This window comes from Nipponia nippon, unplaced genomic scaffold (genome assembly GCF_047370975.1).
Source record: "Nipponia nippon isolate SJK-2023a ecotype South Korea unplaced genomic scaffold, ASM4737097v1 scaffold_1, whole genome shotgun sequence".
In the NCBI taxonomy this organism is placed as follows: Eukaryota; Metazoa; Chordata; class Aves; order Pelecaniformes; family Threskiornithidae; genus Nipponia; species Nipponia nippon.
Window position 1 is genome coordinate 11,380,893 of NW_028262290.1, and position 20,638 is coordinate 11,401,530.

A 20,638-nucleotide genomic window follows, 5' to 3' on the forward strand; every position below is an offset into this window, starting at 1 on the left:
GGTCCTGATGGCTCCTTCACAGCTCCCGGCTGCCAGAGCAGGAGAGAAGTATGTATCAAATAGCCCTGAAAATTGAGTTTTCATTCCTTTCTCCCTAGGACTCCCTTCCTTCCTTGGCAAAACACACGCAGAATTTACGGTTAAACATCAGCTCGAATTAATACTGGTTTTCCCAATACCATAGACTTGCCTGTGTGTCACCACAGCGCCAGCAGCACGGCCGTGAACACAGCTCTCTGCACCGTGATGAGAGATGGGTATCTCCACGTACAATTCCTAACATGACAAAGCCAGGAAAACATCATGAAAAAGAGAGTGAAAGCATTTGCCTGCCATTTTGTACACAGAGGAGTCGGACCGCAATCACACAAGCTTGTCCAGATGTGGCTCCAGGAGGGACCTCTGCAACCGGTGGCAGAAGAACATGCTGCTCCCATCCACCGCGAGACAGCCCCGGGGTTTGGAAGTCAGGCTCCAGACCCCATAAAAATGCACAGACCGTCGTTTATACTGTAGCCCTTAATGGGGAGACTCAGGGGGCTGGCAGGGGGGTGGCAGGTGACCACCAAGCATTGCACCCAGTGACGGCACGGCTGGAGCCCCAGCAGTCACGGGGGGATCCGCCGCTTCCATCACACCCAGCATCTCTCATTGCAGGAGGTAACACAAAGACCCGCTTTGCACAGGCATGTAGACTACATCTTGTGTTTGTATCGCTCGGCCCTGTAGCCTTTCTAGTGGTTGTACTCTAAAAATCACCTAGTATTACAACCTAGTATTATCACCTATTACAACTCAGTCCATGTCAATAAAGCACTTGAGTATAATCATCTTTCCAACAGCTTAGCACACTTATAGGAGGCAATTGCATTGCTCTAAGTTCACCCCTGCAAGGTAAACATGGCAAAGTCAAGGCCAAATGACACAGCATACTCTTTCGAGGCCAACAGAAGACCTGAGGCAAAGATCAGGGGTCAGGCTGCAACAAGGCTGTGCCAGCTGAAGGCTTCTGCCCTCCAGCGCTCTGCTATTGCTTCTCTGTCTGTGGCCCCACCAGCTTTGCCAGCTGCAAGGATCACACAAGTGCTTCTTAATCCATGTCAGGCAAAGCTGCCCGAGCCAGGCGAAGCGCCAGTGGAGCCAACGAGAGCTGTGCTCCCTGCGGTTTGCATGGCGCGGAGGTGGCAGCCTGCAGCTGCTGACCACGGGCAGCTGGGAAGTGACGTGTCCATGGCCAGGGCAGGTAGGTGCAGCAGAGACTGGGGCAAACCACCTCCCCCCCCACCCCCAAACATGGGTCATGGAGAAGCATAGCAGAAAAAACAGCTGAGAATGTGTAATCATAGCAATAATTATACCTTCCCTAATGCAGGGATTAGTCTTGTTTCAGGTTAATTCTGGAACTGTCCAAAAACCTAAGTAAGTCATCTCAGACGCTCAGAAGAAAGGGCTGGGTCATTGCATCTGCTTCTCTCTTCTAGAAGCCATCATTTCACATCAGCCTGCCCATAAAGGCATCAAGTTGAGCATCAGTGTCTTGTCCTGACTTCACCTTCTTGGATATTATGTTGGAACTTTTCTTCTCTGAAGGTTAGAAACCACCTAATTTCCATCCTGAATGTATTCAAAGCTGGTGTGCACCCATTTGTTCTGCAGCAGGTGTTATGTTTTGACACAACTGGCTCTCCTCCTCACCCTTACACATACCTTCCTGCTGTATTTACCAATATCAAGTTCATTCCGCGATAAAATAATGGTACAAGGCAATGATGGTTATCATAATTTATTTCTACTCCCCACTTTTTTAATTTAAGTACTTGTAATGTAAAGAAAATGCATTCCTGTCCCCAAACAGTGATCCATCCCTAGGTGATGGTGACTCACCTGTGATTTTGATGGGGACGAAACTCTAAGAGCCAGGAGCGGGTGGCAATAATAGAGCAGAAGCAAAGGCTGGAAACTTTCTGATGCTGCTGGAAAGACTCCCACTGCCTTCCGTGTGCTCTCGGTGTTGAAAGTAAGACAAAGAATAGAGAGGGGGAAGGTGTTAGAGTAGTACGGTGGCTACGCAGGTGTATAAGAAATATCCCCGTCCAGAGCTGCGGGAGCAGATTACACCATCGTCATTGCCAGTTCCACTCTCCAGAATTTATGTAATTTTTTTTCCAATAGAATTATGTTGCTAGATTTCAACCTGTCCATTTCTTCACACAGATTATCCATAAACAGAGGCTGGTGCCTCTCTTGATGGCTATTTTGAGCATAAAGAAAGATAATGGCTGAAGGAACCAGAGATGATCCATTTTGTAGCGCAGCTACGTTAATGAAGCTGGGCTTTATTTTGCTAGGGCCGCAAAACTGCATGATGCATCCTTCTTTGCAAGACTGTAGGGAAGATGTTCAGCAAATAACTGGGAGCATGTTCCAAGGAGACGGAGATTTCTTAAGGCTCTGATTCAGGGTAGCTTAGCGGTGACTCCAGAGCAGAGAAAGAGGATATGCAGGGTTGATATGAAGCACAGAAATTACAGACTTGTCACTGATGGCCCAACTATGGGATCAGGTGAGTCAGATGTTCCATATATTTCCCAAGTTTGTGAAATTAAAAAAAAATAAAAAGTGTCATTTTGAAGTGATGCTTTTCTGAGTCTGCAGCACGACTGAACTAGTAGGGCAGAGAGGTGCAAAAACTCCATTTGAGATTATGGAGAGGATTTGAGATGACTACCTTGAATGTGATTTAGAAACAAGAAAGCAGTGGAACAAAGTGAAACTAAATCTTTGCATTACTAACAGGACTGACGGGATGGAAAGTAGATCCAGAGATGAGCATGCTTGAGTTTGGGGGAGAGTTAACAAAACTGTGAGCTGCAGGTTTAGCATCAGTAGTGAAAAAACAAACATTGTGAGAGAAAGAAGAGAGAATTCAAGAGAGAGAGAAGCAGCACCATTTGGGTCCCAGCTAGATCTCCCAAGGAAGCCCCTGAGAAAGGGACTGACCAAGTCCTTGGGGAGAAGGAGTCGAGTTTGTTTGTTTTGTGTGAAGGGTGAAAGATCATGACAGAAGTTGCAAGCCTGGGAGAGGAAGTGGAAAGTGGTGCTGTCAGCAGGGATAGAAAACCCAGGACGTGAGGACATCATCAGATGAGAGGTAAGAGTTGTAGGTCTGGTCGCAGGAGACAGCGCAAGCCCACTGAAGCCAATGCTACGGCATTAGGGAGATGTCCCACGCTGAGCGTGATGCACCGAGGGGTCATCGCCAGGAGATGCTCAGCCTGAGAAGTGAGTGGAGATACTCAGCTATGGGCATGCGGAGGTCCGAGGTACATTGATTTGGGTTCCTTGGGCCCTATGAAGAGAGGAGGAGACCAGGAGAGCCCCTGGCAGTGCCCACGTGAGGACTGTATGTCTCAACAGCAGCAGAAGACAGACAAAGCAGATGAAACACCACCAGCCTCCGGAGAAGAACCTCATGGCTGCTTCCCCGTTTCTGAAGCACTCAGCTCCTGGGAAAACAGCAGGGGCCCTGCCTTCCTCACGCAAGGATCCTGTTGCTAAATCTCAAAGAGGAAACTGTTAAACTTGTCAGTTATTCTTTGGCACCTGTGACTGTGTTAGACATTATAAACAGGTCAGACCAGCCAAGCTGGCATACATCACTCCAGTATCCCCAGGGTCCTTCCCTTTCTGTTTACTTTCTTTTTTAGCCTTTACGCTAATCTCTACATCTATAACAAATATGCAACATTCATGTGAGCAATTTGCAAGGGAGAGTGACGTCGGCAGCCCCTGAAGTGTCACGACAGGCATGTTGACACAGCCAAGCTCAGGAGCAATGCACAGTGCTCCTCCAGCAGCAGCGTGAGAGTGGGGCACAGCATGTGAAACCCATGCTGGACCTGGTGTCCCTCTCCTCTCAAGCCCAGTTGCTGTCTATGCACTCACCTTTAGAGTTCAACCTTCCCAAAGTGCTTGTCTATGGATGTGCCCTGCACTCCCTGCCTGGGCACAGCCATGGGGCAGGCATTGGGGATGGGTCTTCTGGGGGCTTGGGCAGGCTGGTGTGTGGCTGCAGGGCTGGGATCTTCCTCAAAGGCAGCTGGGAGACTTGTCCTCTTTTTAGTACAGCTGGTGATGGTGGCAGCACTGCCCACGGTTCATAAAACCACCCAGCACCTCCCTAAGAAGTGGGAGACCCGGTTCAACACCCTCCTTTGCATCTCTTTGCTGCCCTGAAAGTGGCTGCACCCTGGCTGCAATGAGCAGCCTCAGCCTTTGGCCTGTGCTGGCCCCTTTCTTCCCACGTTCTGTGTCAGAGGTGAAGGTGTAGACTGGAGCAGGACGCTGTCCTGGGATTTGGAAGCCCATTTCATAGCCACAATGATGCTACTCCTACACTACAAGGCACAGGATTCCCCCTGGGATGGGAATGTGAATATAGGTAAACTGGTTAACAGCTGCTAAATAAACTCCACAAGTGCTGGAGAAAAGACCTGAGGAGGGAGGGAGAAGTATCTGATGTGGACATCTGTCATAAGCTGCTCACCAGCTCACCAGTTTAGTCCCAGAGAGTGTTCCATTTAACCCTGACCTTGTGATGGACACCTGTGTAGCTGGTACCCTCACTGTACCAAGAAGAGATTTAAGCAATTGCATATTCCAGGCACAAACTGAAATGAGAGCAGCCACAGTACTTCACAAAGGTAGATAAGCATCAGGGCCTGCCCCTTCCACATCGCAAATGATGATAATCAATTTTGCGTTGTGATGTGGAAGTGGAAGAAATGGAAGCAGTTCAGAAGCAGTAGTGATCAATGAAGTCTTATAATGCCCCTAAGATGCATATATATGCTATATCCAAGTTCACAGATATGTAAACTGAGGTGCAGATATGTAAAATATCTTGCCTGTGGCCATACAGGGAGCGCACATTGACTTCTGGCTGGTGTAACTGGGAGGCACTGGAGTCCTGACTCCCAGTCTCCCATTCTCAGCATTGGGTGACCAACGGAGTTGGCTAAGTGAGTGGGATAACCATGGCTGACATCTCCACAGTATCATGATTCACAACCCCTAATCGCTGTTAAACAAATCAAAAATGAAATTACACATAAAGAGATGGAAACTACAGAGCCTAAAAAATGCAAACATGTTCTTCCCCATCAAATCTAATTAGATTTGCCAAAATCAGTGTGCATTGATCTGTGATTCAAACAGTATGCTGATAACAAATTTTCATGATAGACTTGGTTATGAAGCTGCTTGACTAGACTATGAATTACCCCCTTCAGCAGAAGCTCTCAGCACATTTTCTCAGCGCACTCTTCTGCAGACAGCTTTTAATCCCCAAATCAACAGGCGATCCCATTGTTTAAGGTTTGCCAGGCTCTCTGCTGAGCGTCCAGCAGAGAAGCGAGGCAGTCGGCATATTCATGTTGACTATCAATCTTCGTTAAAATCAACACACCATTTTTAGCCACCCATCTAAGCAAACTGTAGTATGTGCTGGGAAAAGACCTTTCCACTACTAGGCAGAGCAGCTTATTTTGTTGTCATGCTGCATAGCTTCACCTCGGTGATGATGGGCAGAGAAAGCATGCGTTGTATAAAAAGCGTCACATAAATAGACTATCGCTCCAGAAAACCAGCATCACATAGATGCTGTGTGCACTTATTTGCCTTCCTGCCCATGTCCAGTCTCTGCCCTCAGGATTTAGGAATGTTATTTTCTTTTCTCAGCTCATGACAGTGAAGCCACACCGATCTGTTTGGATGGTTTGTCTCATAGCCAAATGATCCCGATAGGTACAAATGAATGGAAGTGAGAAAATGAGGGCAGAACAGGTAAGTTTTAAAGAGGTCAGAGCAAATCCCTGGTGTGCCAGGAGAGACCGAAGGACAGGGTTTTCCATTTGTGCTCAGTTTCAGCTGAGCTTTGCATCCACTGACATCTGAGAGCTTCTGAAAATGTGCCTCCCTTGAGAGCCAGAGTGCATCAGAGTTTAAAGTTACCCAGAAAAAAAAGGCAGAGGGCAGGCAGTGCACTTGTATCTGTCTGTACTCAGGATTTATCCTTTCTCTGCTACCTTTTCATCTAGAAATTGTTATTGCTTCAGGAGAGGAAAACTTCAGCAGTTTTTTTGCCTGACCTTTAAAAGCAATGAGCATCCCCAACCACAATGGGAGGCAATGGAACCTGCAAATCTTCAGCACCACTGAAAAATCGACATACTCTATGTTAAATCATGTGTAACAACAAGAACCACCCTGCAAAGCAGTCAGGACCAGGATATTGATCAATGAACACTGGCACAGGTTGCTCAGGGAGGTTGTGGAGCCTCCATCCTTGGAGGTATTCAGAAGCCATGGTCATGGTCAAAAGGTCATGGTCCTGGGCAGCCTGCTCAAGGTGGCCCTGCTTGAGCAGGGGGGTTGGACCAGGTGACCTCCAGAGATCCTTTCCAGCCTCAACCCATCTGTGATGAAGGGCATGGGGATATCCAGCATGCCAGCTATTTCATCATGGTCCACTGTCAGCTGGAGGTAGCTCAATATAGAGATAAACTACCAAGCATTTACTGCAGCGACCAAAGGGCTGGATCGTGTACGGCACAGTGGAAATTACTGTGTAACTCCACAGTCTAACTTGCCTCAGCATTTTCATGAGCTCATTATCCCATGATTTACACATTTTAAAAAATGCAATGAGTTATAGCGATGTAGTATAGGCATAGTCATGCTAATATGATTATTTTCCACCTAGCACGAGATTATACCAGAATAAGCATTTTTATTCCAGTGGTATGAGATGGACTGGGGGCCAATGGGGGGTCCTGGTGCACGTCCTGCCAGTCTGCACCCTGACCCCTGGCCTTTTCTCGCCCTGACCCAGCTGCAATGCCTGTCCTCTTCGCTGGGTCCCTGCTTCACACCAGCTGAGCCACAGTCACCCCGGGGCCAAGGAGAAGAGGGGACAGCTTGTCTATACTTAGGTGGTGCCATTAAGGTCAACTGTACGTGTGGTATCAGCATGGTATTTTTGTGTGGGTAGGCAAAGAAATACAAAGCATCAGCTGAGCTCATTTCACAAACCCAAGTAAATTAAATGACAGCACATAATGGATTATATATTTTTCAGCCAAAACTGCCCACTGCAAGCTGTGGCTTAGAGCATTTTCCCACCCACACCAGAACTGTCCACCCAAGGTGGTTACAAGAAGAAACCTCCCAGCAGAGACATTGCAGGTCCTGAAGTTAGTTAAAGCTAGAATGGGCTGCCTTGTAAAACTTTATGGAATACTGTCTGCCCTTCAGTATTAAATTTGATTTGGCTGAACCGGTTTTAAAACTGGCTGGAGAGCCAGGACAGGCCAGCAGGATCACCTCCAGAGGCAGACAGTAGAAATTCAGCTCCTCACGCCTACGTTGATCAGAGCAGTGCCCCCCTCTACCAGGGAGGGTGGAGTGCTTTGCCTGATAAAAGGCTGAGCTCAGCAGACATTAAAGGGAAGTTGTTAGTAAAGATCAAAAGGTAGGAATAGGAGATAGAGCTGCAACATTTGCAAAGTTACTAAAGCCTTCCAGTGAGAATGAAGAGATGGATGCTGTGATGCTAAATGAATGGGCAATCTAGATAATGATATCAGAATTAAATTAATTAAGAGAAGATTAAAGAAAGATTGCAAAATTAAGGTTGTAATCCTGGCCCTGCTGGAGTCGGTAAGTGTTTTGTGGTTTGTGTGGTGCTTCGTGAAGACACCGAGATTTTGCTCCCAATGCATACCAAGACAAAGGAAGGTATGGACTGAAAGCTAATTTACACAGAGCCAATTAAATCAGGGAATAAATAAGTTGTGGTGGCCTCACAGTCACAAAATCGAAACCATGCATGGCTGGAGCATCCAGCAGGGTAAACAGGATTCGTATCAACGTCATCACTGATCTGCACACTATGGGGTATTCATCATGGCTTTAGGCCGGCTGTGGTACGATACCAGATTTTCCACAACATCTGGCAGGACAAAGCTTTCTATTCAAAGCGTTTTAAACAGATTTGAACCAGAAAAGTGCGTTCACACCGGATCAGCACTTTGCATCATGTGGACGCGATGTGTCTCTTCCAGGAGCCGGCTCTCTTTGGTGGGATTTACTGTTCCTCCACACAAGCTCCCTGAGGGCCAGCAACAGGCACATTTGCAGAGGAACCTCATGGAAACATCAACTGAGCTTAAAATCTTCTGGCACATAGCATTCCAGTACAGTAGTGCATGACATTAATGGAAATTTGGCCACTGATTGCAAGAAAAAGGGGCTTGAAAAGGAGTTAGAGGGGTGGGGGAACCCCCACAGCCAGGCAACGTGGTGCAGCTGCACGGACTTCTGTGGCAGCCACCTCGCTGCCCAGACACGGTGCTCCAGCTGCTAAGCAGGTCACAACTCTGTGGCAATTATTTTGGCCCCCGGAGCCCCATTAATGCTTTCGCAGTTTGTCTTCGCTGTTTTGGGTGTCACACTCAGGCCTCAGTTTTAGGACAGCATGCTGAAATGAATGGAGAAGGGGTGGATTCATTTTAATCAAGCACCAAAAATTAAATTTTGAATAGAAGTACAGATGCTGAGGAATACTTTTGCCCTTGTAAAACATGGGAAAATGCTGTATTGTTCCATAAGGGCAGGAGACTCATTTTTTTTTTCTCTCTTTCACAAACACAAAAGGAGGAAAGTGTTTTTCAGTAAGAATCCAATTTTACAGGGAGGGAATAATATGTTACATAGTTGAATCACTTTGATGTCAATTTTATTTTGCAATCACTTCATAAGATATTCATACAGCCTTTTACATTCCCTCAAAGTGTAGAAGTCTAGGCACAATACAATATTATCTTACTCTTTACCATAATGATGAACGATAATGAGAACACATAATAAGATTTTACTTGCGCCCAAAGAAAAATCTGCTTTACCCCGGATGAGAGGAATTTTGCAGATCAAATTAATATTATAAAACAGTACAATTTATCAAAATAATATGGCTTTTCTTCTCTGAATCCATTGCGAATCACAATGTCTGCAGCCAATACATGGTGAGCTATTAGAGTCTGATGGATTTTTTTGTAAAATCTCTGTCTATGAAAAATACTTGATTGATAAAAGTAAAAAAAAAAAAAATTCTCTCTTTTCCTCTCCTGTCCATCACATTTATACAATATAAAAAGTCTAATATTTGAAACATGGTAGGTTGCAGCTGTTATATAGTGAAGTGAACTGATAGAATGCAGGGGGGGTTGTTGATTTTTTTTTTAATACCTAAATTCTCTAAAAGCTCTATATGACTGTAAAGCTCTATATACTAGAAGTTATTTTCCCTCACATCTTCACACTAAGTAGCAGCAAAAGTGCAAATAAGCATATATAAAAATTCTTTTTGTTAATAAGTTTGAATACGTAAGAGGTTAAAGAAATTGTAACATGATGATGAAAAATTAGGAGGTTAAATACCTGGTGCATGTGCGTCAAACAAACAAACAAACAAACACCAAAACCCAAACAACCCTCAGGCTGATGAAAACATGACTGAAAACATGACTGAAAGTGTTTCTTAAAGGAAACAAGTGCTTCTTTGGACAGAGGCACCCATCCATTTAAAATCTTGCTCTAACCTAATTGCAAGGTCTATTTTTTTAAAAGTGCCCAATTCGTAATTACTTAAGATCAGTGATATAAAACCACACTGTTTACTTGAGAGTGAAGGTATTTCACATAGAGGCAGTTAAGTGAGCAGTTCTTGCAGTTAGTTGACTAGTTGTGGATGATCCATCTAAAGAAACCTGGGTTTGACATAAAGGAAAGACTGGCGGGATTACTGGAGAGGAGTGGAATCAAAGCGGTTCGTTCTGAGAACTACTTCTCTCAACCACTCCAGAGCATTTATTTCAGCTCCAGCCCTACATTATTAACAAGTGATAGGACGAGAGCAAATGGCCTCAAGCTGTGCCAGGGGAGGTTTAGATTAGATATTAGGAAATATTTCTTCACCAGAAGGGTAGTCAGGCACTGGCACAGGCTGCCCAGAGAAATGGCTGAGTCCCCATCCCTGGAGGTATTTAAAAGACGGGTAGACGTGGTGCTCAGGGACGTGGTTTAGTGGTGGACTTGGCAGCGTTAGGTTTACGGTTGGACTCAATGATCTTAAAGGTCTTTTCCAATCTAAATCATTCTGTGATTCTATGATTCCATGATTCTCTTTACTGTTGAAAACACAGCTCAGTCCAAGGCAGAAGTATCTTTGTTCAGGTTCCTCAGAAACTAATGGATCAGATTTAATTTCTCTCTGGAATTTGTATGTGCATGGAACATGGATTATAGCATAATGCTTGCAATATACCTTCTTACAGCCTTTTAATTTAGATTCTGGTTACTCCTCGATTCCTGATTTTAACGTTTAGCCTAAAAGTAAATTAATGAAGTGTGAAATAGTGAAAAAAGCCTGATAGAAACTGGGGGTGGAAAGGTTGTCTTTGCTATCTGATCCAGCCTCGTCACTGTATTTTCTAGCACATTTTTACTTGTTTTTACAAACATCTGCACCGGCTTTCCAAAAACACTCTTGTTGGAAAGCCTTGGTCTGGTAGCAGTTATTACTGAGCAGGTTTTGTTTCCTGGGACATATATGATGACATGAATAAAACCAAATTATTTAAGGAATTATTGTGCAATCAAATGAAAACCCAAAGAATTCTAGGAAACAGCATTGCCCATATCAAACTGAATAAACCTAAATAAACTAAATAAATCAGACTGAATAAATTTAGAAGCTGAGCAATGTGGGGTCTGTCCAGCGCTGTGGTAGGAGCCCATCTGGTGTTGCAAACACCACTTTTCTGCAGGGGAGGGAGAGCGGGGATATTTTCATACCATGGAGAAGCGTGGAAACCTTTAGTTCACGTTTGTTGTATTTGCTCACAGTTGCAGAGTTGATCCCTCTTCCCCTAATTCATCCGTAGCACAGCACGGCCTTGGTCACAAGCCAAAAAGGGCTTTGTCAGACACTCAGCCGGGCACTAGATCACAGGAACTACCTGCACCGAGAGGCTTTGTTTGGTCCTGCTGTCGTCACGGGGCAGATCAATGGGAGAAAAAGGAGTGGAAAGAAGCTCTCACTCCAGCAGCTGCATCCCTATGAGCAGCCCCTTGCACACGCGTGGCGCCTGGAAGAAAAATGTGCTGGGAAACGGGAGAGCTGCTGTGCAACTGCAAGCTGCAGCGATCCAGAGAGATGTCCGAAGGGACGTGGCTGCGGGAGCAGGGCTTTGCATTTGATCACGCACGCCCGCATTTTAGCCTACAGAATTTTTGAGGGTTTGCCTAGTCATAGTAGCTGTGTATAAAGCACAATTCCTGTAATTTTTTTTCCTCCTGCTATTTCTGTCCTCTTTCATCATGGATAAATTCACATGAAGGAAGCTGATGGGGCTAATTAGTTCCAAGCAGTGTTAATTCCTCTGCTTGGAACTCTTGGTTACCCAGTCAGATTGCTCCATTTTTGCAGCTTATATTTTAAAACCTCTTCATTTATAGCACCTAATCCTTTATTTCTTCTTTTTTTTTTCTTTTTGATCCTATAGGGAAAACATAATTCCACATAATTGGGACATAGAAGCTTGCAATGGAAATTACACATGGTTGCAAGAAAGGTTTTGACTTGAATGGAAATATATTCAACAAAACAGTAGCCATGGCAAGACCATAGAGAGACATACATGAAGGGTGACTTTAGCAACAAAATGCAATCACCGTAATACTTAATGTCAGGAGCTAACCTACCTAGCTGCTTTCTCCCAGACTTGTGTAGAACAAGAAATAGCTCCACAATTCATACATCAAGCTGGAAACTGCAGTGCTTGTGGGAATAAGATACTTTGCCATCAAAGTCACCCAGAGTCGTGCAGTCTTTGTCTCATGGCTTCAAGCACGGCCATGCAAATGTGGCTCGTAGCTCTGGCTCCCAGGCATTGATGGCAACTTGAAGCAAGGTTTGCTCAGTAACTACAAATATTTAATAGTTTTGATAAGTGGCAAATGAAACTTTTTCATATGCACTAATATTTAGCACCAAAGGTCATACGTTTTATTATCAGAAAAATGAACTTATTTCCTAGGAAGATGGAGTCTGGGCAGACTTAGGGACAAGGTCCTTGGCCTCTGTAGAGATGTGAAAAAAACACCCTGTCATATAGTCAAGAACTGATTAAGAGGTGCTATTGTCACTGCCTTGCCGGAGTCTCACCCAACCCTGTTCCCACCTGGGTAAGCGGTAACTGCAACTCTTCCATGACGTGTATTACTCACACCGCTGAGTCCCCTGCCATCAGCAAGATGCTCCAAATGCTTGCACCCTCCCTTCGCTCAGGATGTCTGTAGAAGGTGAATGGCAGAATTAGGAAAACCCCCACTTTCACTTCCTACCTGTTATTCTGAATCTTGGACAGCGTTCTCACCATTGCCTGTCCCCACTGACCCTACAGCTATGCCTGAGATGAGTAAATGGCACGAAGGCAGGTAAAACATGCTGAAAGTCAAACGTTTTGTACTGGAAATGAAATCTGGCTTCTGCGGCTCATCTATCTCATTTCTTGATTTTTTTTTTTTTTCTAGGCAGGTTTAGGCCTCGTCTGCATGAAAACCTCAAGGGGAAACCAGGGTTAGTTTTCAGTCAGCAGAGCCTTTTTTTTTTCAGAAGCTCCCATAGATGTCCTCTTAAAATGAGGAAACAGCAAACCCATAAGCTGGGAAGTAAATCCCGGGTCTCTTCCCAAGCTGTCTGGTTGTGTCAGGATTCCTTACCATTCCGTTTTATATTTCCGATAAGTCATTGACAGATGACTCTAACACAGATGAATCAAAAAAAATAGTAAAAAAAAAAAAATCCAGCGTATTAGAAGATGGTTCATCTCTGTAGATGAAACAACCACCTCTACCTTCCGTTTTGAATAAATTCAGATGTTAACTGAAGTGGCCTGGCTTATTTCCAGTTTACAGTAATTCTATTCCACTTACCTGAAATACTCCTTTTAGTACAACTCTGATGAAATGTTTGTCATCTCTCAACTGCCTGCAATGGTTACAAAGTGCTACAGGAGCAAGAGTGGTTATGGCAGTGGCAAGTAAAGTGATTTCTTTATAGGCAGTGATAAAATTTTCAAGAGCATCCTCCACTGGCACAAGTCTGTTTCCCTGGAAGAAACTTGGAATTGCCACAGACTCAGATGGGAGCGGAATTAAGCCAACACAGGTGCTTTTGTACATCCCAATGCTTCCCCAGCGTATTCTGTATTGATACGTTGAAGTCCTTCAGATTATTAGTTGGCTGGAAAGACAAAACTTATACACAAGAAAAAAAGGAAGCTGGAATCTAAAAATCAGGATTATTAAACGACAACAGTGAGAGTATATGACGAGGGCAATTTTATTTTCACCATGATAGTTTGTTTCTAGCTTTTTTTGACACCATATTTTGCCTAATGTTTTTCTGGAAGAGAAGTGGCTTGAAATCTCCTGTGAAAGTAAAGGAGCAGAGATGAAGCTAAAAATGCTCCTTGTATTTCAAGTAGTGTTTTGGTACAGCTGTTTGGCAAGCACTGTAAATAGTTACTGCATTTTATTTCAAGGCTCAGAGGCTTCTTTTATAAGCTCATCTCCTTTATTGCTCCAAAACAGCAGCAAAAAACAACGCTTCCCCATCCATATACAATGCGTTACTAACTGAATCCAGCCCAGAAACTCCGGTGGGATGTCTGTGTCTTCCGAACGTCCTAACCTCTCATGCGGAGTTGGAAAGCAGAAGCCACCTTCCTCTTTATTGTAGCAGCAGTTTAATGACAAGGAGAGGTTTTTTTACCCCTGCACCCATAGGCTGTCTTAAATTCATTTATTTTTTACTACATTATTTAGGTACTTTGTAATCCTTCAACAAAGTAAGGAATGTCATAAATATGAAGCGTCATCCCATAAAATCACAGTCCTTTAGAGTGGCAATTGGGGATTGTGTTCATGATCTGGTGTACTCTTCCAGTAGGAAAGCGGCAAGCGGAAATGATGCTCAATTAAAAGATGAGAGTGAGAAATTAAATAACTGCAAGTATCCTATTCATCAAAAGACCAAAGATCTTCTGCAGATAGAAAACTATTCTCCAAATGATTTAAGAAGCCAACAAATAAGGAGGGGCTTATTAATCACTGTGGTCTAACCTCATTTAACGGGAAGAAGTGAGGGGGTTTTGCTAATACATGAAAGTGGGACCCAGAGACGACAGACTTTTTTCATAGTTTGTGGATGGATCTACACCTCTTGGTTTGTTTCGGAGGATGGGGATGCAATTAGAAATTCTTGAACAGCTTGCTTTTGTTCCTAAGCAATATCTAAAATAGAGTGCACGCCAAAAGGCAAGTGAAATTCATGTTCCTTTAAAATAAGTTCTTCTGTCTAATAAAGCTTATTCAGAGCTGGAAGATGCCCTGATTTACAGTTCAGATACAATTAACACTTTCATTTCACATCATTCTTTTTCCTCATAACTGAATATCTGAATCACACACTGAAAAAAGCAACTACAGACCACTTCTATAAACCCAGTAACAAGCAGGTGGTGCAGACAAATTGAAGAAAAAAGTCTTGCTTTCTCCTGGTATTCTAACGGAATGTTTTTCCCCAAGAAATCTTCAGCCCAGCACCTAAAGCACCTCATGAAACGGGATGTAGACACTTGTTTTCTTTTGGGAGTCCTACGTGCAAAATTGGTAGGATGGTTACCCTAGGCTTTGCAGGGCAGAGACCTTTGGCATCTATGCTGTCCCTAAAATGCTACCTCTACTCCCCTGCACCATACACACCCACACTCAACCGTTCTTCTTCCCACTCCAAACTCAAAAGCTATAGAAAATCTGAACCCTCAGTCTCAGTTTGCTTGCTGGCACTGGTGTTATCTGGCAGCACTGCCACATGAATGGTCAGAAGCCAAGCAAATATGTATTTAACGGGAATTATGAAAATCAAAAAGTGCAAGATTCAACTTTTTGAAAAGCTCCTTCTTCCCCCACATCAAAGGGCTCATTGATTTCTTGCTCAAGTTCTGACCGAAGTGGAGCTAAGTGGGTGAAAGGAAGGGAGAAAAAGATAAAATTTAATCTTATGAGCTGTGTCAAGCAAGTACTTTATGACCCATCCGAAGCTGATCATGAGACAATTCCTGAATGTAAATATGATTTAGTATGTCTGGCAAATGTTAGGCATCTCTCCAAGCATATTCTCCAGGTGCGAGATAGCTCTTTGTTTCCTTTGCCCCCTTTTGTGTGTCCTTGAACTTTGTATTCCTTGAAATCCCAACTATCCACGTTAATAAAGTGTTAAGGTGCTTGTCCAGGAAGATTGGCCCTGCTGATTTCAGCACTTAAAAAGGGAAACCGCTCTGTTGTTTTAACCATTTCAACACTTACCATCTCAGTTTATCTTCTTATCTCACTTAACTTCTGTTCAAAGTCAAACAGGAAGCAATTAAGGTGAGCCTACTACAGAGCAGCCCTCAAAATAGGGAGCTGGGTCCCTAGCGCAGAATGAAGGTCATGCCCTGAAAATGTAGTTAAACATCTGTGGAAGGAATGCAGAGCCCATACACCAGGGCGGCCGGTGTGAAAATACGCCTCACCTCGGGCAGATGACCATGGCCGAGGGAGACATTGCTACCAGCACCTTTATGGGAAGCACTAGTGGCAACACTGGTTGAACCAACACAGCACATTAGACCACTGATCTTATCTACTTGAATTAATACAAGAGGGGAGGAAAGAAACCCAACTCCCTGCTAAGCTGCAAAATTATCATCGTTTCCTCTCACCTAACTCCCCTTTGGCTTTTGTCAGGTCACTGCCATGATGACAGGGAAAGGGCTGTCATGGAAAGAAGCATCTAATGACAACAATGGGAGACAAAGCAAAGTCTTTACACAAGATTTAGCTAATTATATTTTGGGCAAATATTTATTTATCTAAAAACAAAATAAAAATCATTTTTAAAAGAAAAATGTATTTAAATAAAAAACAAAACTGTGAAATGTTATGGCACAAGTTCAAGAGAAGTATAAATCCAGTTGCCACAACTGTTGCGTATTAATGTTGCACATTTTTCTATAAAGACTTTATTAAAAGATATTTACATGGCCATAAGATGTGTAAATATATACAGCAATCTGGGGACAACTTTTTTTTAGGATTCTCATATGAAAAAATGCCTTAAATACAAAACTTTGAAAGAAAAAAAGTTGAAGAGTTCATCCCCAAGCATGAAGAATGTCCCATCATCCCTTATGCCCAAAGTGTCACTTATGAGGCAGTTTTGAGGTTCTGGCCAAACCCTTGGGAGATTCAGCCAAGGTTGTGTAGTCTCAAGTTAAATCGCACAGCATGCAGTTGCAATAGTTCCATACTCGGCAGACTGGTGTAGTTCATGACTGATATTAGAAATACTAATATTTTATCATAGTTTCAGTCTAGTTTGGGTTACTCTAAGCAATGCCCAAGAGCTCCTATGCACAAGAGTTCCTTAGCTGCTCGAGTTTGTGTTTCAACTGTTCTCTCCTCCGCCTCAACTGCTCTTTCTCTGCGATCAGTCTGTGTTCGTCCGACTGGATGGAAAGAACGTACTCCGTTGCTTTTTTCAGGATGACAACCTTGGGCGCCTTTTCGTTGTTGGCCACCTCGGGTATCTGGTCACGCAAGGCAAAGAAACTCAGCTTCAGCTCGTTTCTCCTCTGGCGCTCCAAGACGTTGTGCGTTCGCCTCTTGTCGTTCTCTTCCGAATCTGACGTGCGGGGACTTGAGCATTTTCGGTTATTGCTGATCTGTTTGAGAACTCTGCCACTGTCCAACTTTAGCCTTTTCGCAGCTGGGTATTCAACCTTGGTGGACGGAGGAGCGGCGTAATTGTGCTGATGGATGTTGACGTGACACCGTTTGAGTACCAGCGGGCTGTGGTGAGGCTTACTGTGCTCTTCTGATGTGTCTGTGCTGGACTCTGTGCTGGATTCCGATTCATTCGCTTCAGCTAATGTAACAACATCAATTTCCTCATCTTCCTCTTGTTCTTCTTCTGCAAGGGGAAAAAAAAAAAAAGGTTTAAAAGCTGATCTGCACAAATAGTCTCAAGAGCACCGTATTTATAAGGGAAGGTTACTCTGAGCTGCACAGCAAGGAACCCCTTGCTAAACCCTTATTAAACCCATTTGCTGCTGCTGGACTCCGCTTTCCCCAAGAGCCTTTCCTTTAAGGATGCAACGCTTCAAGTGCAATAGGACACAGGGACTGCGCTCCAAACCCTGGCTCCCTGATTTCAAAAATTGCAAAGATCTTGTGTAATTCCGAGGAGCACATGAAAGATAGCAAGAAAGTTTAACCTCGGTTGTCAGCAGTACAGCGCAATAAAGCTCCCAGACTCAAGCTGCCCTTAATTAAGGATTTAGAAGGCTTTGGCCACGCCTCAAAAGAAAGCTTACTTAACACACATGTGTATTCAGAGACGTTTTCTGAATCTCTCTTGATCTGCTAATTTGTGGAAAATCCAGTGGGGGGGGCGGGGGGAAGAAGGCTGTAACGCTTTGAGTAGAAACTCACTTTCAAACCAAATTTATGAGGGAGCGGAACACGCTGTCAAATACCTAAGGAAGCATTTCTAAAACTTTCCCAGCCCCATTCACTCCTCGCAGCCACTTTCACTAGCACCTCCCGGCCTGCACATTCCCCCCGCGGCTCTCGGGAGGGGGTTAATTCCTTCCCGGCCCCACGGGTGGCACCGGGAGCCGGCTCCACCGGGACACCGCCTCGCAGACCGACTCTGACCCCGTTATGAAAGTTTCTCCCTCCCCCCGCCCCTTTTTTTTTTTTTTTTTTTCCCCTTCTCCCTTTCTTCCCTCCACGCCTGGAGGGAAAACTGGGCTGGTTTTCCAGGAAATAAATTCGTTGGGAGCCTCTGCGTGCCTCGCTAACGTGGCATTTAAAAAAGCCCAGGCGGGGAGCGGGGGGGAGGCGGGCGGGGAGCCCCAGCCGAGCCCCCGGGGCCGCTCGGGTTTCCACGCCCTGCCGCGGACACGCGTGGGCCCCACTCACCCGAGTCGCTGCTGGTGGTGGGCGGCGTGTCGTCGCCCAGCAGGGACGCGGGGCTGGCGCCGGGCGGTCCGGCCCGCGGGGCCCGCTCGCTGAGCGGGTAGGGGAAAACCACCGAGGGGTCGATGCAGTCGGCGGCGGCGGCCCCCAGGTCGTGCAGGTAGAGGCCGGCCGAGGCGGCGGGGGAGGCGGCGAGGCCGGGCGGCGGCGGCGGGGGCCCGGCGGGCGGCGGGCCGGGGCGGGCGGCGGCGGGGCCCCCCTCCCGGCGGGCCGCCTGGTAGGAGGCCAGCTTTTCGGAGACCACCTTCTCCAGCTTGGCGGCGGCGGAGAAGCCGCTCCACATGCAGTCCTGGATGATGATGGACTTGACGAAGGACTCGTCGTCCGGGTCGCAGATGAAGCTCTGGTTGACCATGTCCCCCCCGAGGAGCTCGGTCACTATCTCCAGCTGGTCGGCGGTGGAGGGGAAGCAGGAGGCGGCGGCCAGGCTGGAGCGGCGGCTGGGGGAGAGGGGCGGCGTGGGCAGCAACTCAAACTTCTTCCAGATGTCCTCGGACGGGGCGGGGGGCTGCAGCTCGCTGCCCCGCTGCTGCGCCGCCAGGTAGAAGTTCTCCTCCTCCTCCTCGAAGTAGAAGTAGGGCTGCACCGAGTCGTAGTCGTAGTCGTAGTTCTTGCTGGGGAAGCCGGCGCTGAGCGGCATCGCGGCGGCTGGTGCCTGCGGGGGAGAGGGGGGCACCCGGGTGAGCCGCGCTCCGCCGCGGGGATCGGCTCCCCCCGGCCTCGGCGGGGCCCCCGGCCGCAGCGCTCCCTCCCGGAGCCCCGCCGGCGGGGAAACGCGCAGTCGCGTTTAGTAATTAAAAAAATAATAATAATAATAAAAAAAAAGCGCACGACCTCCCTTCACCCCCTTCCACGCTCGGCAGGGCAACCGGGCAGCGCGACCTGATCTACCGAGGGCTCGGCTGCCGGCTCCCGGACCACCCGCCCCGCGGCCGGCGGCTCCCCCGGAGGGGCTCCCGCAGCTCGGCCGCCCTGCGTGGCTCGGCTCGGCTTCCCGCCCGCCGCCCCTCCGCGCTTACGCCGGGAACCGCTCCGGCCGGCGCCGGCACGGAGCCCCGTCCCTCCCGGGGCCGCAGCGCCATCCCCATCCCGCCTCCCGGGAGCCGGGCGGGAAAGGGCGGCGAGCGCCCGGCAGCTTCCAGCCGAGAGCCGGGCTGCTCCCCAGCCACCCACCTGGGCGAGCTGGCAACGCGCGGGGACGGGCAGGGACCTTGGCAAACTTTGCCAAATCTTGTCATATATACATATATATACACGTATATATACATGCATATAAGCAATATGTACAAGAAGCATAACCTGCCCGCGCATACGCGGGAGAATCAAATGCTCTCTCCCCCCCCCCCCCCCCAAAAAAAATGAAAATTAAAATCCGAGCGCAAGAAAAAGGATGGGGATCGCCGGTGCCCCGGCAGCGGAGAGCGTCCCTCGGGAGGGACCGTCGGTATCCACGTCCGCGGAGCGCAGCCCCGCCGGCAGCCCGGGTGTCCGCAGCCCGTGTCAGTCCAAACGCCACAACCGCGGGGGATCGAGTGATGGGAAAAGCAAAGCTCCGCAACTCACCGGCTTCTCCAACGCGCCAGCTGCGAAACGTAGCGAGGCAATTGTTGCGGGCGGTGCGGGGAACAACAAAACAAGGAGGGGGGAAAAAAATTATAGATAATAAAAAATAATTAAAAAAGAACCGCCGGGAAGGACGGGGCGGGGGGGGAGGGAAGACAAAACGCCGGGAGAATGTAGATCTCTTCCTCCCACCACGGCTTAAAAAACCCACACGGAGAGAAGCCGCCTTCCCGGCGTGCGGCAGATTGTAGGTCCAAGGCGGCGCGGCGCGCTCTGTCCGGTACAATAGAAGTTTAGTTGCCTTCCTCCTTTAAAGCGCCGGCGACGGAGGGCGGGAGGAACCGCGGGGGGGCGGGGGCAGCACCGCCGCGCTCGCTGCGCACTCCCGCCTTGCGCGCCGCCGCTCCCCCGCCCGCCGCCCCCGCCGCGCAGGCTGCGCTCTCCCGCCGCGGGGAGGGGGCGCCGCGAGGGGGCGGCCGCGCCGCTGCTCCGCGCTGCTCCGCGCTGCTCCGCCGCCGGGCGGGGCGGGGGGGGGGGGGGGGCGATGCAGCGCTCCACGGCTCTTTTTATTTATTTTACTATTTTTTTTTTTAATTTTTTACTACGAGGCGCGCAAGGAGAGGTCGGAAGTAAACATAGTAAAAAAAAAAATACTACTAGGGATTAAAAGGCAGCTCCTCGCCCTTCCCCTCCTCCCGCCGGCTTTCGAGCAGGCAGAGAGCGCTGCCCCCCGATGGCGGCGGCAGGGGAAGGGGTTGCACCCTCTCCTCTGCCCCCCTCAAAGAGGCTCCGGCGCCCACCGGCCCCGCGGGGGGAGGGGGGGCGGCGGGGGAGGCGCTGGCTCCCGGCACAAAGGAGCGTGTGT

General features: G+C 47.4%; 1 protein-coding gene across 1 annotated transcript; it reads right to left on the bottom strand.

Moving 5' to 3' along the window:
- Positions 1-16,010: 16,010 nt before the first annotated feature.
- Positions 16,011-20,047, bottom strand: MYC (MYC proto-oncogene, bHLH transcription factor). The gene is made up of 4 exons (XM_087734679.1): positions 19,985-20,047; positions 19,774-19,793; positions 18,154-18,865; positions 16,011-17,140 (listed from the first exon to the last, which is right to left on the bottom strand). Exons 3-4 carry the CDS (start codon positions 18,848-18,850, stop codon positions 16,578-16,580), a joined length of 1,260 nt encoding a protein of 419 aa, XP_087590805.1. The 5' UTR covers positions 18,851-18,865; positions 19,774-19,793; positions 19,985-20,047; the 3' UTR covers positions 16,011-16,577.
- Positions 20,048-20,638: the final 591 nt, after the last annotated feature.